Genomic DNA, 16,814 nt, shown 5'->3' on the forward strand with positions numbered 1-16,814 from the left:
ATCTTCCCCAAGCTAGTGGTTGATTTTAACATTTTTGCTTGCAAAAGACTGCAGTCCTGTTAAGAGCTAAGATGGAGCTCTTAAAATGTTACTGAAGATAGACAAAATAGCCATGCACAACTGGGAAGATCCAGACTGTAATCAGATGCAGGCAACACTTCTTTATTATTCAAAATGTGGAAATAGGAATTGTGGGTAAATTTGTTCTCCCCTATGTGGAAACAGGAGAGGTGGCTGTGGGTTTTTTTTTACTAAATGAAGGTCAATGGCCGATGGCTGGTTTATTTCCCCTCCGTCTCTGAAGTAGTCTCACTAAAAATGATGATTTTGCAGAGTGAAAAGGCTGCACCCTTGCATTCAGCTTAGACAAGTCAGGGCAGACAAGTTCAGCACTGAAGGAGCTCCACACAGCTTCATGCAGAACTTTATGCAATAGCATGGCTGGCTCTGACAGAGGTCTCTCGGCCAGACCGGGCAGTCTGGGGGAAAATCGAGGTACAGCTCCTGAAGCCTCTCATGCTGAAGACAAAATAAGTAACATTTTTGTTCCCTGAAGACTTAATACCAATTCACTGAGTCTATACCACAGAGATTTGATTTTTGCACATATATTTCTATGTGGTTATACCTAATGGGCTCCTACTGCCTAGGAACCGGAGTGACCCCTTCATGGATTAATAATGTTAACAGGCAAGTCCTGATGTGAAGTAAGAATTATACCATCCTTAAGCCCCAACCAAACAAAGAATTACCATTGTCAGGAAACCAGTGTAGTTCATTACTTTTTCTCTTGAAATATGAAAAATAAATAGGTCAAATAAAATACAGAATATCTGATATTTCAGTGTTGGTATTTTCCAGTTTTCCTAGTGGAATGGTTCAAATTCCAGCCTTCAGGGGCAGTAATAAAATCAACAGTTTTTAGGCTGTTGGAGGAAAAGGACAAAACCTCCCCGGGGAAGAATCTGAGGACACTACTTCAATAACAAGATGAATATTCAGTCTTTATGTTACTTGTGATCTGGAGACCTGACCCCATGTGCTGACCAGCCTTGCCTCAAGCAGTGCCTGCTGCAAGGTCAGTGCCCCAGAGCTGCTTCTCTTCATGCAAAGATAAACAGAAGGTCAGAAGTAAAACACAAGGTATTAGTCCTTTATTCAATTTCATACCTTACATTTTCTCCTCGTATTCTTGTTTCCCAAAGATGAAAACAAAAACATTGAAAAGTTAGGCAAGTTGGCTTCCTCATTAAGAGAAAATTACATTACCAGTTTATAAGATGGGTTTTATCCTACCTGCTGTGCATCCTTACTGACTGGATTCAGAATACCAAACCAACGCTTTTTATTGCCTCTCACAAAAGAAGCAATAGATGTAGATAAATAGGCTTAAGTTTGAACATTCAGGTGCTTTTGTGCAGCAGGTACATGTTTTTTTGTACTCACAGCTGGTCTCATGCCTGGTTGTTTTGCCTCAGCACAATCCTGCAAGTATATATCAAACATGATACAGACAGTCAGTAGCTATCTAATGGCACTCAGGAGGCATTCTAAAGTGTATCAAAGTTGATTTGCCTTGGTAGTTTGGAATTCCCTACAGGTGATATTCTGTGAAGAGACAATGCTTGGCTTAGGTGGTAAGCAAACCATTTGCCTCATAATGAAAGAAAAATCATAGCTAATTCTGTGTATTAATACCCTGATAGGGATCTAAAGTTACCTACATCCTGCTGTACTTTTTTTTTTTGTTGAGTCTTAAGTATGAGACAGTTCCTACTAGATCCCCCCAGCGCAGTCTGTCCCGAATTAAGGGGTCAAAACTGGGTACAATATTCCAGATATGGTCTTAAAAGTCCTGAGTAAAGCGTTGCTTCCCTCAACCTACTGGCCGATAACACAACCCAGGAAACTGTTGGGTCCTCTTTGCTTCCAGGGCACACTGATATATTTAGCTTGGGTTTGCCAAGCCTTCTGTGTCGTCCTCTCCAGACGGACAACATAGTCTGGAGAGACTGTGCAGAGCTGCTCTCCACACACTCAGTGTTCTGAGGCAGCTGTTGCTCGGAGGGCTGTGAGACATTGCTGTGCTGGGAGGAGGTGGTGAGCGATTGCCTTCGCACCATTGCTGCGGGGGTGGTTTACCCACTTCTTTCCTTCACTCGTTAAATTGTTGATCTTGATTGATGAATTTTTTTAACTTTTGCTCTTGCTGTTCTTTCTCCGGTCCTGCTGGGGAAGAAGGATTTTGTGGTGCTTGGGAGCTGACCACGGTCAACTCATAACAATTAGATACAGAAATACTGTGGATGGCAGTGCCGAAAGCCTTGCTGAAGTTAAGGTAAAAACATCTACTGCTGTCTTCTTATCTACAAATTCAGTTACATTATTCTAAAAGGAATTTGCGTGCTATACCTTCATTACATCCATGCTGACTCTCCCAGTCTTCTGCCCATAAATGCGTTCCAAGGAGACTCGCTCCATGAGTTTTACAGAGAACAAAGAGAGGCCGATCAGTCTGCCACTATTCTAGCTGTCCTTTTAGTTTGAAATGAAGATGGAGAATACTCACTCTCCTTCAGCCCCTGGGGATCTTCCCCACTCTATTCAGCATGTCAAAGATGAGGGAGAGTGTCCTCACTATAACATACATCAGCCAGTTCTCTGAGCACTTCTGGATGCAGCCTGATCCAGTCTTCTGGGCCTGAATGAATTGATCTCAAGTGATTCCTGATCTCATCTGACCTACATCCACTGCTGGCAGTTCCTTCTCTTTAAGGAGAGAGGCCTGAATGACATTGCTGCTGAAGATTGAGGCAAAACAGCAACTGAGTATCTCCACCCAGTGTGTTTCAAATGGTGCTAGAGCACCAGCCCTACTCAGCCATGGGCCATGCTTTCTTTGATCAGCCTTTTGCTACTGATTTAGAGTTTTCTTGGTGCCCTCACCGTCGTTTGCAAGTGTTAACTCCTGTTGCTCTTTGACTTCCTGTATAGCATTCTTAAATGAGTGGGCAAGGTCCCTAAAATCCTCCTTTGTTGTTTGTTTTTGCCGAAAAACAAACCTAGCACATATTTTAATAGATAAAAGCAATGAGAAAGAGTAGGTGGGAAAGGAAAGAGAGTGAAAGATAACCAAATAAATTCAAATGCAATAAACTCAAATGCTAAAATGCTAAGGACAGGGTCAATTTCCTACATGCATCCAGGAAAATTAGAAGTGTAAATAATTAAGCTCGCTTGAAAAATCTTTTGAAGTTCTGATAAGTTTTTATCTTTGGGAGAGCAGAAGGACCAATGTTCATGGAGGTTTCCCAGACAGGCCTAGAATTCCAGCTCCCAAACTCTTTCACTGCCTAGCTTCTGAGACATTGTTGCCATTGTTAAATGGCCATTTTTAAGCACTACAGTTAAGCCATACTAAGAAGCATAGATCCAAGTTTGGACCAAAATGACCAGTCTTGGAAAATAAGTTGCTGCTCTAAAACATTTTCAAAATCATTGACGGTTTGGTTGGGGTTCTTTTTTTTTTTCGTCTTACTAACAGCAGTATCACTACAAAAGATTATATCTCTTTAAAAAAAACAATAAACAGAGCATCAAGATTGATGAATCTCCTTTATAAGATGTTACTTAGTGGCTACATGAGGAATTTGCCTCACCTTCTGTTGGAGATCAAACCTCCCATAGGTTAATATAAAAGATTTCTGCTACAAGGGTTTTAAGAAGCTATTTCAGGCTTCAGCCAAAATATATCATAAATCAAGAAGTCCATCTGTCATTGCTTCTGAAATGAAGCTAATTCTACCAGCCAAAAATGATAAATAGAAGTGCTTGAGGTTAAATTTGTTAAACAGTATCTAGACTTGCAATCATTTTCAGCTCTTCTAAAATGGTTATGAACTTAAATCAATGGATAGCCTCATTATGCTTTTGCTCCTACTGTTTTATTTTAAAGTGATCTTTTATTTACTTTTGAACATTGTCATGATACTTTCAACTCTCCTTACAAAGGTCATCCCAATGGGTATCTCTTTATTTGCTCTCTCTCTCTCTATGATATAGGTGCTATTGTTGCATGTCCACATGAGCAGAAGAATACAACCACAAAAATAAAAAGAGAAAAATTAGTTACAGCTCTTGTGCTCTTTTTCTGACCCAATTAGGGCAAATAAAACTGTGAGAGCAGAGTAGAAGAGTATATAATTAATGGCAGGTAAGTAGAGCAGATCGAATTTAAAAATTTGCAGAAATGGGATGTCAGGTATCAGCTAGACTAGAATACAACAGGCAACAATGGATCATAGCAATAATTATTAATCATGACACAATGAGGATGGCACACTGCAAAAAATGTATTTAGTCATCTGTAATAAAGACAAAAAGGATTTCTTTTATGCTTCACCCTTAACATTATAATTTTTTCACCAATGATTTCACAAAAGACTTGAGTTACAGAGAGGTTGTGCCATCCACTCATGATCTAATTTAGAGCATAACTGCAAGTGTCCAAGTACAAATTTCTGCTCATTGACAGTATTATTTTCTCAGAAGTTCCATCCCTGTTCACTTCTTATATTCATATTTTCCCTTATTTTAATTATAGCAACAATTTCCTCTAAAGCAATTAGATTTTTCCCCCTAGCAAATTTGTGATATCCTTAGGGGTTTTTTTTCTACAAGACAATGACAGACAACTTCTTCTAACATCACACAGGCTGCCATTTCCAGAAGCATTTTGTCCTTTTCATCACTCCCCACCTTAAAGGAGGCAGGTATTATAAACACCATCAAAATGTTTTCTCTGGTGCTGCAACTGCCCATGGCCCAGGCAATGAGGGATCAGTGATGTTGTATTTGTGTAACACAGCAAGAGTGTCTGAGGAGTGCAGGAAGCTGCTGATATCCTCAGTAGTGTGCAACACAGGGACACACTCTCACAGAGAGGTCACAGAAATCACTGAAGGAAGATGCGCACGCCACTCTCTGAAACAGCATCTCACCAGGAACATAAGCTGGTCAGAAAGCACACATCCTTCAAAGCAGGTGACTGACCGTGTTAGTTCAGCACATTTCCCATATTGCTGACTTTGGTGGAATTTTTATCTAACTTCAACCACAAATTAAATCTGACTGCAAGACAGCAGAGTCTGCAGCACCTGACAGCAGTGAAAGCATCCTCTGCATCCTCCGAGAGTAAGTCCACCTGCGGCAGAACTGCCTTCTTTGTGTTCCTCTGCTGCAGTTTGCCAGCAGAGATAAACCGGGCTGTCTGTCTCAGGAAAGCCACTGTGTTTACTCTGAACAATGCAGGCAATGAATCACAGGCACTCTGTCAAGGAATCTTCTCAACCCCAGCATGCAGCAAGGAGACAAAAATCCGAGAATGAAAACCATGTATACTGAAAAGCAATACTCATTATACCTGCTTTAATGATCCTTCTCCTCCTTTCTCAAAAAAAGGCTGATGAATATGCCAAGGGCAGATTCACAGCAAGAAAAATCTGTGTACGCTACATTGATCATTGATTGCTTATTTGCTGGCTTGCCTGGGGATGATTTACACATACACAACCCCTGCATGGGTGGTGATAAGAAAGAGGATGCACACACATTCTGCTGTCATCTTACAACCAGTGCTGAAGGTGTGTATATCATGTGTGTATATTTTTTGTTTCCCTTGACAGGACATTTTTTGAACCTGGAATTAAACAAACCCAAAGGATGACATGGCTATCTCCATCATATTCACTAGGAGCTTACCAGTATCAGTGCTAGAGAAAACAATAATATTCCATCTCTTTATTCTGAATGCTCTGTCAGAGAAAAAGAAGGGCATATCCTCTGCAGAGGACAAACCAGAGTCTGCAGAAACTCCCCAGCATGAGTTCAGAGACAAAAAAAATAATTAATTAAGAGACAAATACAGTATTCTATTAAAAAATGGGGATTTTATAGCAATTATTTCTGAAATACACAGGAAAAAGTTTTTCCATTGCTGACTCCTGGCTGCTTTGCACTTTAGTGCAACAGAAGTCCCAGAAAAGAAAGACAGAATTCCAACCTCGATGCTGCGATTGGAATTATTGCCATAAAACATAAAACCATGTTGTCTACCCTGCACATCAATGTTACAAGTAAGTGTCAACCACTCTCTTCAGATGCCTTAGGAATATAAGAGGTCATCTGAAACTCACAATTACCTGGATCTCTTTTCAGATCAAAGCTGACTATTCTTCAGTGCTACAGAGCCTCAATAAGTGGTTCAAAAAATAGCAATGTAATCATTCCTTGCACAAGCCCAGCAGTAAAAACGTAAACCAAAATGCAGTTTATTAGGCCAGCTGGCATGTATACTTTGTCTTTCTGAAGCCTGCATGCACCCTTTTTTTGCAGCCTGACTCACAGTCAACCAGTTTATTTTTAATTTAGCTCTGATGAGGACAAACTTGCCCAGATGTACTGAATTGCAGAAGTTCATACCATGCCTTGAATATTTTCTTTTAGGAGATTAATCTGGCTTTGGCCAGAAACAAAGCAGGAGCACAATCACATGTAGTCACATACCAGTGCTTAAGACGCTGCTGCTGAAAATCTTTTAATGGAAAAATACCGTTGAACTCCAATATAGAAGTTTTATTAGGAAACAAATGTGGTAATTTTTAAAGCAAACATCAGGGGAAAGGTTCTACTAGATAGATGGCAGCAGTGGTCCATTAAATTCCCTCCCCCAACTTGTCCCTTCCAAATACGTGTAATATTGAACATTTCAGAAAGCACCAAGTGTCAGAAAAGCAAAAGACCACAGACATCACATAATGCTCATATCAGAGGCATCAACAAACAGCTCAGACTCCCTGGTGTGCAAGCTTTGGGTAACCTCTACAGGACTCTCTTCATTTGCAGGTTTCCTGGGGAAATATCTTTACAATGTCTGAAGCCCTAGTCCGAAGCTATCTGGGTAAAACCACATTGCCTGTTAGAGAGGTGCTAGCAGGCGTCAGCCTGGAGACAACCACGTGCAAAGGTCACTTGCAAAAAAAAACCTGCTGGCTCTGTGCTCCAGACTGTCAGAGCCCCCCACTAAAAGGCAGCACACTCGTCTATCAAATACCACTGCACTCCCAGTTCTCCATCATCTGTCGACTTTCTGAATCTGCACTTTGCTCCATTGTTCAGGGCATTGAAGAAGATGCTAAACAGGACTAGATCCAATATTGTCCCTGGGGCACTTTAGTGACAGGCATCCAGCTGAGCTAATCACAACCCCTGGAGAACAGCAGTTCAGCCAGTTTTCAAGCCACCTCACTGTTATTTCTTTAGACCCAATTTCATCAGTAGAACAGTGTCAAAGGCCTTATTGCAGCTGAGCTCCAATGATATCCACTGCTCTGCCCTGGTTAGCAAGTCAGTCATCTTATTTTGGAAGGCTACTACATCGGTCAGCTGCTATTTCCTCACTATCCATGACGACTAATCCAGATCACCAATTTCCCCTTAGAAATGGTTTCCAGGAGGATTTTCTCTATCACCTTCTCAAGGAACAAGGCAAAGTTGACCTTATTCAGACCTTCCTTGTGGTTCATCTTGAGGTGATATTTCCTTCCTCCAGCCCTCAGGAATTGCTCCTGGTTGTCATGACCTTTCAGAGATAATGTAGAGTGGACTCACAACCTACATGTTGAATACATAAATAGAAACACTGGATAATAACATATTCACAGAATACACAGATTCTCTCATTCTCCTAAATTTTTACAGTAATGTCAGTTGATTAAATGAAACTCTACAAAAGCCTTTACAGTTAGTGAGATTAATATGAACAAGGTTAGTCGTGTTTCTTCATGTGTTTGAAAGCATCTAGCATGCTACAGGCACTGTAAGAAATGATGAATGAGAGAAATAAATGTTTCCACCACATACGTAAAGCAGTTTACAGATTTATGTCCTCCTTTTTGTTTACTGTTTGTGCATTTCTAGGTTTCTTTTTCTCTGAAAAATGAGAATCCTATATTCTTTTGATACCAATAAATGGAGGAAATTACCCAGGAGCTATTTTTTCTTGAAAGCATTCATTTGACCTTTTCTGAATAAAGGTTTGCATATGTTTAATAGTATAATACAGCTATGTAAACTGAAGGACACAGTTATCCAAACAGGCATTTCAAAATATGTCACCTGTAAAGCAAAGACAAAAACTGTATGGAGATCTTGGCAATGCTTGTATAAAAATACATATGTTGATACTTGAATATATGTATGTTTATTTTTTATACTTGGATATATACATGCATGTGTATAAAGAAAACAAAGATGTTTTACTCGCCCCATTAAAAAAGAAGGAGCAAAACAACAATAAACTGATGAGAGAATTATTTTTCCCATTGCCTATGAGTTCTGAATGGACTTTGGTAGGAACTTTTACATGCATGAAAAATGTTTGCATTTACATTAAAATTCAGTAACTCTCCGTGTGCAAAGTTGTAAGAGCCTTAACAAACTTGGCCATTGGTAGATAAATACAGCCATTTCTACTTAGGAATTTCCTTTCTGTTTGGGAATTTTTCAACAACAACTTAAAAAAATATCAGTGTGTTCTGCTTCCCATAGGAATAGATCTATTAAAAACTAATGCGTGGAATTCTTCAGCATCCAACAATTTATTTTGAAAATGTTACAGTATTCATTTCTCCCCCTCCTATTTGTGTTTGCTCTAGCTGTTTTAGGCAAGGAAAATATAACAATTTACTACCATTAAGCTGTGCCTCTGGGACTTCCACTGGCAGCAATGCCACCCCTTCCCAGCACGCTTAGGGACTGTAACATGAAAAAGGGCAAGAGATTCTGCCTTTAAAACAGTCTTCCAAGTGCCACAAGCTGTTATTTGACTGTAGTTTTGGTAGCTCAAATACTGCTCCTTTCTCATCCTTGCAGACCACAAAAAGGTGACATGAAGAGTGGTTTATCTACAAGAACCTGTTCCCACCAAAAGAAAGAGAGTGCAGTATTATCTTAGTCTCAAAGCTGTAAGAATCATAATCAGGGAGATGGCATTCATCTGGAAAACAGGAGTTTTACAGACACACAGGATGTAGATGTACACAGAAGTGCCTGTTTCAACATCTGCCTCCACCCAAAAATGCTGAGCAGTCACAGCCCTGTAATTCTGCTTTCGTTTGGTTTGATGTTCGTAAATCAAGGGCAAGTGACACTATTTTCTCACAACATGTGAAAAACTGAAAACATTGAGGAGAAAGTACTGGAAGCAGCCCTGCTGATCTTCTAGCAAGTTACCATAAAATGCATAAAACAAAAAAAAAGGAAAATCAAATCAATCATCCAAGCAATTGAGTTAAAAGCAGATTAGAAATGAGTATTCCAGATTGATGGAGCTCTACAAAACTGCTGTTTTCAAACCAACAGTAGAACCTCTTCTTTTTTAATAAGCACAATTGGCTTGGAGTGCTTTGTCAACGTGACAAACCTTTTCCACCACAAGTGAAGCATTTATTCAAATGCTAATGAAAGTGAATGTAATTTGTAGTGGTGCTGAATCAACTTTTCAACACTGTAATTTGCATTTCTGTAAAACTCTGATTCTTTCAATATGCAATATATTTGAATAGGGGTTTGAGACTAAACAAATTGATATACTGTTTTTGCCATCAATTTAAAAGCTTTTTGATTTCTTTATGCAAGGCAACTCTAATAATACTGAGTAGCTTCTTACATTTACACATTTTCTTCAACTAGAGAGCAGACTCTCAGAATTCATTAAAATTGTCTATAGCTCTTACCTTAAACCATTGTTATCAAATAGTACCATTTATAGATTCAAATCAATAGTTCATATTACTCTGCTAATGTAGATTCATGACCAGGGCTTCTGGATCATAACTTTCAGTGATGTAATATTCTTCCTATAATCACTAGCAGGCATGCAGTGATTCTCCCATTTTCATTCCTCCACGACACTCCAAAACCCAGAAAAGAACATAAAATTACATTGAGAATATTGTTGCTATTTATTGTATAATCACTGTCATGTCTGGAACTGGACTACTAGATTCAGTTTTGGTCTTCCCAACTTAGATGATGCGTAACTGCAGTGAATGAAATGGATCCAGAGATGGAGTCACAGAATTTTTCCATCTGAGGAGCAGGGAAAAATCTGAAGCTGTCAGGTTAAGATGCAGAATGACAGAGCTACTCAGAAAAGAAAAAAAAAGTCCATTTTATGCAAAGGAGATCCAGTGAAACTGAGACACTAATAAATTGGTTATGCAAAGCCATCAACATACCAAACTGCTAAACGCATAAATATGCAATGAGAACATCAATTTTTACATAGCAGAAAATAAAAATTGAAAGAATATGACTTTGTGGGAGCCATAAAGCTCAAAGTTGAATTACAGGTAGGTCATTTCATATCTGCTGCTCTTTTATTCTTCTTTTAAAAAACTCAGCTACAGAATAATGGACTGAATAGGTCTATTTAGCACAATTCATCACTACCTAGACATGCAGCTGAATTTGTCCATTCAAACAGGGTATTTGTGAGTCAGATACATTTAAAATTATCTCTGGCATGGTGTTGACCAAGGTTTTAAAACGCACAAAGTCTTCAGATGCAGCCATCTGCTATGGACGCTACTTTAGCCAAGCATGGAGCCTGACAAAATATTTCTATCCTCAACAGCACAGAAGTATTATCATCTGGGAAGCAGCATTAGCAAGGATACAGCCCAACATTCAGATAAAACACACAGTGTGTATTTTCCATATGGTTTATGTGACAACACATCTTTGTATTGTAACAGTAATTGCTATTAGGCCGCATAAAATATCACTGCTGGAAAAGAATTTGCATTACATTCAGGGCAGGTTTCAAAGGAGATGGCATTTCCAGAGTATGAAATACAATACAGTAACTAAGAGCACAATGAAACACCAGTTAATGGAAGAGTCCACATCAAACCTGTACCACTGCCACTAACTTCAGCATGCCATGCATCTCCTGCCCTCTGCAGCGATATGAATGAGGGCAAAGAACAAGCAAGAAACTGAAGAACACCTAGCAAGCAGAAATAAGGTAATTTTTTCATTGAATGCATTGCAATAGTAACACTTTCACTGTCATGATCTAACTGGTTGAGTAAAAACTGAACAACATAACCTGCCCAGTAAATGCTCTTAAAAGTCTTAATGAAAACCAACTATAATTGCTGGGCACTATAAGAAAACTCCCAACAATCTGAAAGCACAAGATAAATATATTAAAATAGTTATAGAAGAATGAAGGGGTGAGGAAGACACTTCCATCAGAAGAAATAGCCACATGGAGATTTCTGTTAGGCAATGAAGAGAGAAATAATTTTGTCCATGAGTCTCCCAAAAAGCAGGACATATCTGGAGCTAATACCTATCAGTGGATGTAACCAAAAAAACACCTTGTCAAAAAACCAAGCAAACAAATATACAAAATCCCACAACATGACTTCACCACATTCCTGACTATAAGCAGCAGCTGATGTGTTAATTATCAGCTGTATAGCTACATTGAGAGTAACTGGAGAGTGAAAAGGATGTCACAGGAGTAAGGAATAGCTCATGACTGCAGAACTTCTGTATAGATAGATAGATAGATAGATAGATATATGTACACATGTGCAGTCATTTGTAAAATCAGGGCTGGGGGGCTGCACACACAAGGCCTCTACTACAAAATCTGTGTTGTGGGTTCACACATATTAAAAGGTACACATTCCCATATGTGGCCTCATCTTCAGATAACCTAGATGACAACAAAACACTAAGTTTTGGCATATATAGGCTTGAGGGGTTATTTTAAAATACATTTAAAAGTGCATTATTTCAGGGATGAAATTTGAGGACAGAACATTCCCTGGTAGACACATTATGCCAATCCCTATTAGGCAGTGATCTGAACTGGGAGGCTTTTTTCATCTCCTTCTTTACTTTGGGCTCTCAGACAGAGTAACAAAAGTACCAAAGACAGAAAGGAAGAAACTTAGAAGCATCATTCCTAATGACACTACTGGTAAGAGCTACTTTTTCTTTAAGTAATACTTTTATTCCCCATTTGCAGTTCCAAAAGTAAAATTGGAACACATTTAAGCTAAAAATTGTGGGTTTGGGGCCTAACTTCCAAAGGAAACAAGGAGACAGCAATACTCTACACATTCCCCAGGACTGATGAAAAATACAAGGCTTCTGTTTGAAACAGATTCAACAAGCACAGCACACCACTTGACATTAGTCTGCTCACAAAGTTGAGCAGAACAAGTGTTTATGGAGGACAAGCCAATTTTACTAAATAAACCAGTGTTTGCAAAACTACTCAAAAAGTTTCATCTCAGTCATCTAAACCTCCTTAGAACAAAACATTTCACTTTGTGTAAAACACTGTCTGATTCATCACAAATCATGGTTGCTGGTAACTGGAAATGGTGAAAGGAAAAACTTACTTATTTCCAAATTGCCTACAAACTATTGTCTGCAACACAGCCCCCACCTTACTCCATAAGCTTATTTTGCTTTGAGACCTAATCAACTTGTACTTTTACTCCCAATAACCACTCCCCAACCCCTCATCCCTGTGCCACTCAATACCTAAGGTGCCATTCAGTAAGTTCAACCCTTAAAGTGGACACATGAGCGATGTTCTGCGATTCTGCCATTTCCTTCATCTGGCTTTTTAATTTTTCAAAAGAAACTTCTCAAGATGCTCAGTATCTTCAGAAACTGCTAAAAAAGCCTATTCATTCTATTTTGGCAATATTTTAGATTTCCTGAAAAGTTGGGAGAGAAGGGGGAAGGAAAAGGAAAGGAAAAACAGGTGCAAGAAACACGCCAATACTACTTCTGCTTCCAGGTGCAGGAAAGTCAGCTTTAATTCTGAAGCAGCAAATTGAAAAAAATAGCATGAATTTAACAGTTTGAGAAGTTAACCCTCTTTTTGTAACTGCAGTTTAAAAGAGAAATTTCAGTATTAACCCTATTTCACAAATCCAGAATAGCATTAAAAATCTAATGAGAAAATAGGCCATATGGAATGCTCTGGAACAGCAGCTTTAACATGACCACCAGTTCTTGTTAGCAACATGACAACCACAAACCTCTTAAATATAACAGCACACCATCTTCACTACTTCTTTTAAATAACAAAGGTATTCTGTAATGAATTTTGTAATTTTGAGGAAAAGCACATACATGGTATTTCTCTTAATAGAAGAAAATTGAAAGACATTAAAAAAAAAAAAATCCCCACGTAGGTTTAGGATATTTTGAAAAATTCACTCTATATGCTTTTCTAAAAGAAACACTGAGGAGGAGTCATAAATCAGCATTATCTAATTACAGAGAAACACAATTCAATTAAGAAAAACAAAGCTTTTACTGCAAGCCTTTTCCATCTCCATGATTCCTGTATCTTTAAAGTCCTCCTCGTTCAATGTCACTGAAAGAAATACTTCCTCCTCGGGTAACACAGTGGTGTTTGTTGGGGTTATTTTAGTTTGTTTGAGCTTTGGACTTTGCACCATGCAGTTATAAATTTAAGAATAACCTGCAACCATTTTTTGTGGTTCTAAGAGATCATAATAAAGCTCACATGCTTAACTAAGGATTTACCACTAAATAATCCAAATGTTTTAATTTTGTAGAGGATTGATAAAGGAGAGGTGAAATGCATGGATACCAGCTGTATATCAAACCCTGTCAAATGCAACACACATAATCAGAAAAGGACACTCAGCTGTAAATATCCCAAAGGGTGCCATGCAATGACCTGCAACATTACCAAAATGGTCACTGCAACTCCCGTAGTGTGGGATTTAAGTGACAGGAAAATGAGCACCTGTAAGAGATATGGGGAAAGCTGCAACTCGCAGTCAGAAAATTATTGCTTTTCCTGTAATCTCCAAGAGCTTCTGAGTGGAACAGAAGACCCTAAGTCCTATCTGAGAATGCACATCATGTAACAAGTGCTTCTTCCAAACAAACCGATCCAACAGAAGGTAAAGATTTATCTTTACTATTCCAATGCTGGTAGCTTTTTCTTTTATTAATAATTTTCAAAAATATGTAAAGCTGATTCACTAATGCAAAACGCTGACATTTGCATTGTCTTTGTCATTTCCATGAAAGTTTAAAATTGGAGTGCTTTTGAAAAAGCAGCACTTCTTTTCCTCTTTATGAGCCAGAGGTTAAAAGTGCAGTTTGCAATTACTGCAAGCCACCTCTCCCTATGGATTTTTTTCTGTAGAGATTACTTGACGGAGATTGATATAAGCACTCTGATGAAGAACTTCTGCACAAAATTTTAGTTGACGACTTCCAAGGTTATTTAAACAATCATTGCACAGGTTGTATCATAACCTTAATTCCAGACACTTCACTGGAATGTTTCTTTTTTAAACACAATGATTTTATTCTGACTGACCATCCAAACTTTTCCATTTTAAAAAAAATTTACCTACCAATTAACTAATAATCGCCAGAAAACCACAAAACTTGCAGTAAGTGATGTGGTTCTGATTATGTGTAAGTCAAAGCAAAACAACAATTCCCCCCAGGAAATAAACGATGATCTGTCTAAAATATTTTCTCATACTTTGCGTTTATCTTTAAAGGTCGAAGCATGACTTGGGACTGAGGAGACAACATGGATGTTTAGAAGTTAGAAAAAAGCAGAGAGAAGAGAGCAGGGCTCTGAAGAGAAGCATAAATTAATTACTTTTACTTCTCCACCTGTTTGTACTCCAAATGTCCCTTGTTACAAGGAAGACCAGACACTTCAGTGATTTGCTTTCGGCCACTTGATTTTTGCAGTGGGTGGCCACATGTAAATGCAACTAATTTCAAACCACCATTATTTTACTGTATCTTCAATTTTAAAATTATTTATTTAGTAATCTGAGAAAGTATTTACCAAGCAATATTATTCCATCAACCAAATTCAGTGCAGCTGGTGAGTTTGCTCATAAATTAAACCACAAACCTTTCAGAGACGGGAATAGAAAACAATTTCGAAAGCATTATGCAGGAAGATCTAATAAGTAGTAGAATGGCGTGTTGCAAATTTTGAGACATGATGTAATGATGTGATGAAAAAGCTAATTATTTAAAGAGAACTTCTGAGTTGAAATTCTTCAGTAACCTTTCTGTGCAACATCCTGGACATTCATTCCTTTTGGCAGTCACTGTCATTGTGCAAGATGAAAAAATATAAGCGGTCTCAGGAAGTATCTAGAAAGTGGTCAAATAAATCTTGGCAAGTCAGTAATGTATTTCATGATACACAGATCAGTGTGTAACATATTTACTCTGTAGCTTCTTTATGTCTACATTATAGGAAAAGATACATGATGTAATGTCAACATACAATTATGCTTGTACAAGTGCAGAAGTTTTTAGTTTATACAGCAACCCAAACTTAAGATGAGAAAATCAAGGCACTGAGACAGCCCATTATGTAACATCTCTAAAAAACCATATACTTCAAAGGCCAGCCTGGTTTGTTGTCATTTAAAAGGTTTCATGCTCCTGTTTGAAAGGTCAATAGAGAAAGTTAACCTTTGTGTGTGACTACTGACAGAAATTTTGACAATAACTTTTAGTCAAAAATATATGTGTGAAAGGAAGTCTTTTGTATTACAAAGGCACAGGAAAAGCTAAATATTTAGCTCCAAACATCCTGCAAATATCGTTTTGCTTCTCGAAGCATAGCCAGAATTTTCATTGCTTCCAATTTGTCAGCTTCCATTTCCATGCTTAAAATGTCTACTACGGCATCGCTTACATCATCAGCCATATGCTTCTTATCTCTGAAAAATAAAAAACAGAGGAGGAAAATGCATAATAATGTATTTTTCCATTTATCAATAGCTTCAGAGGACAATATAGGAAAGGATCATTAAAAAAATCCCGAACAAAAATATAGCTTTTATATTGTACAGCATGATTCTCAGAGTTTTCATGTAGCTGAGCATTGACATTAACTAGGGTTTCCCTCAATTAAACACTACATAGTTCTTGGCATGCTGTAATTTGTAAGTAAAAAACCTTGCAACCCTAGTTGAGCTATTGGAGAATAATTGGTTTCTTTAAGGAAGAACTGGACCTGCTGAATGAGTTATTATTATATCACTACATGGTTCCAATATTAAAAAAAACCCAAACAACAAAAAACCTCTACCAAACCACTCACTTATTAATAATGTTATTTTTAATACCAATAGCTAACATTTATACCTGCAGGAGAACACATTTACATCAGGCCCTATATTTAAACAGTTTATACATTTATCAACAAACTTTTTAAGTATCTTGAACCTCCATGTAAGTTTAGCATCCACAAACAGAACTTCCCACTGTAAAATTTATTACTATGACAGAGCTTTAGCATTCTGGAGCACCCAAACCTGGAATACAGCAGAAGACTGCTACTGTCTCTCAGCTGAGCAGTTTCTCATCACATCTATTCATATATGTCATTTTCTAAAGAGAAATCTATTAGCTTGAAACCTCCTACAACTTAACTGAATACTGAACAAAAAAAGGGAAAATAAGTAACAAGCAACTAAAACAATCAGTGGAACTGTGTGGTTACAAGCTGTATTTCAAGATTATACTGGAAAAGAGCGGACATAGGGATGACACTCAGGTTTTCCAGGAAGGCTCTTTCAGTATGATATTGGTCCTTTCTTTCAGACAGCTCTAAGCCTTTCTAAAGCCTCAAACTTCTGCTACTCTCTTTCACAACAGTCCATTTCCTACTCACCCACATACATAGA

At 38.1% G+C, this 16,814-nt stretch overlaps 1 protein-coding gene across 8 annotated transcripts in view; it reads right to left on the minus strand.

Annotated features, from left to right (window-relative positions):
• Positions 1 to 10,770: 10,770 nt before the first annotated feature.
• The window catches only part of MTRR (5-methyltetrahydrofolate-homocysteine methyltransferase reductase), a 32,622-nt gene continuing 26,578 nt past the window's right edge, over positions 10,771 to 16,814 (minus strand). For 7 of the 8 annotated variants that reach the window (XR_001863443.1, XM_017738716.1, XM_017738717.1 and 4 more), the window contains 2 exons: positions 16,802 to 16,814; positions 10,771 to 15,845 (listed from right to left, as the gene is read on the minus strand). The exon at positions 16,802 to 16,814 is cut by the window's right edge and continues 160 nt beyond it. Coding sequence is in view for 7 of the 8 variants with exons in the window: in XM_017738716.1 (XP_017594205.1) it covers positions 15,817 to 15,845; positions 16,802 to 16,814 (42 nt within the window). In the remaining variant the exon portion in view is untranslated. Of the gene's footprint in view, positions 15,846 to 16,545; positions 16,555 to 16,801 lie in introns of all 8 variants that reach the window. The other variant, XM_008637205.2, reaches the window with a different exon arrangement.

This window comes from Corvus brachyrhynchos, unplaced genomic scaffold (assembly GCF_000691975.1).
Source record: "Corvus brachyrhynchos isolate BGI_N302 unplaced genomic scaffold, ASM69197v1 scaffold23, whole genome shotgun sequence".
Lineage (NCBI taxonomy): Eukaryota > Metazoa > Chordata > Aves > Passeriformes > Corvidae > Corvus > Corvus brachyrhynchos.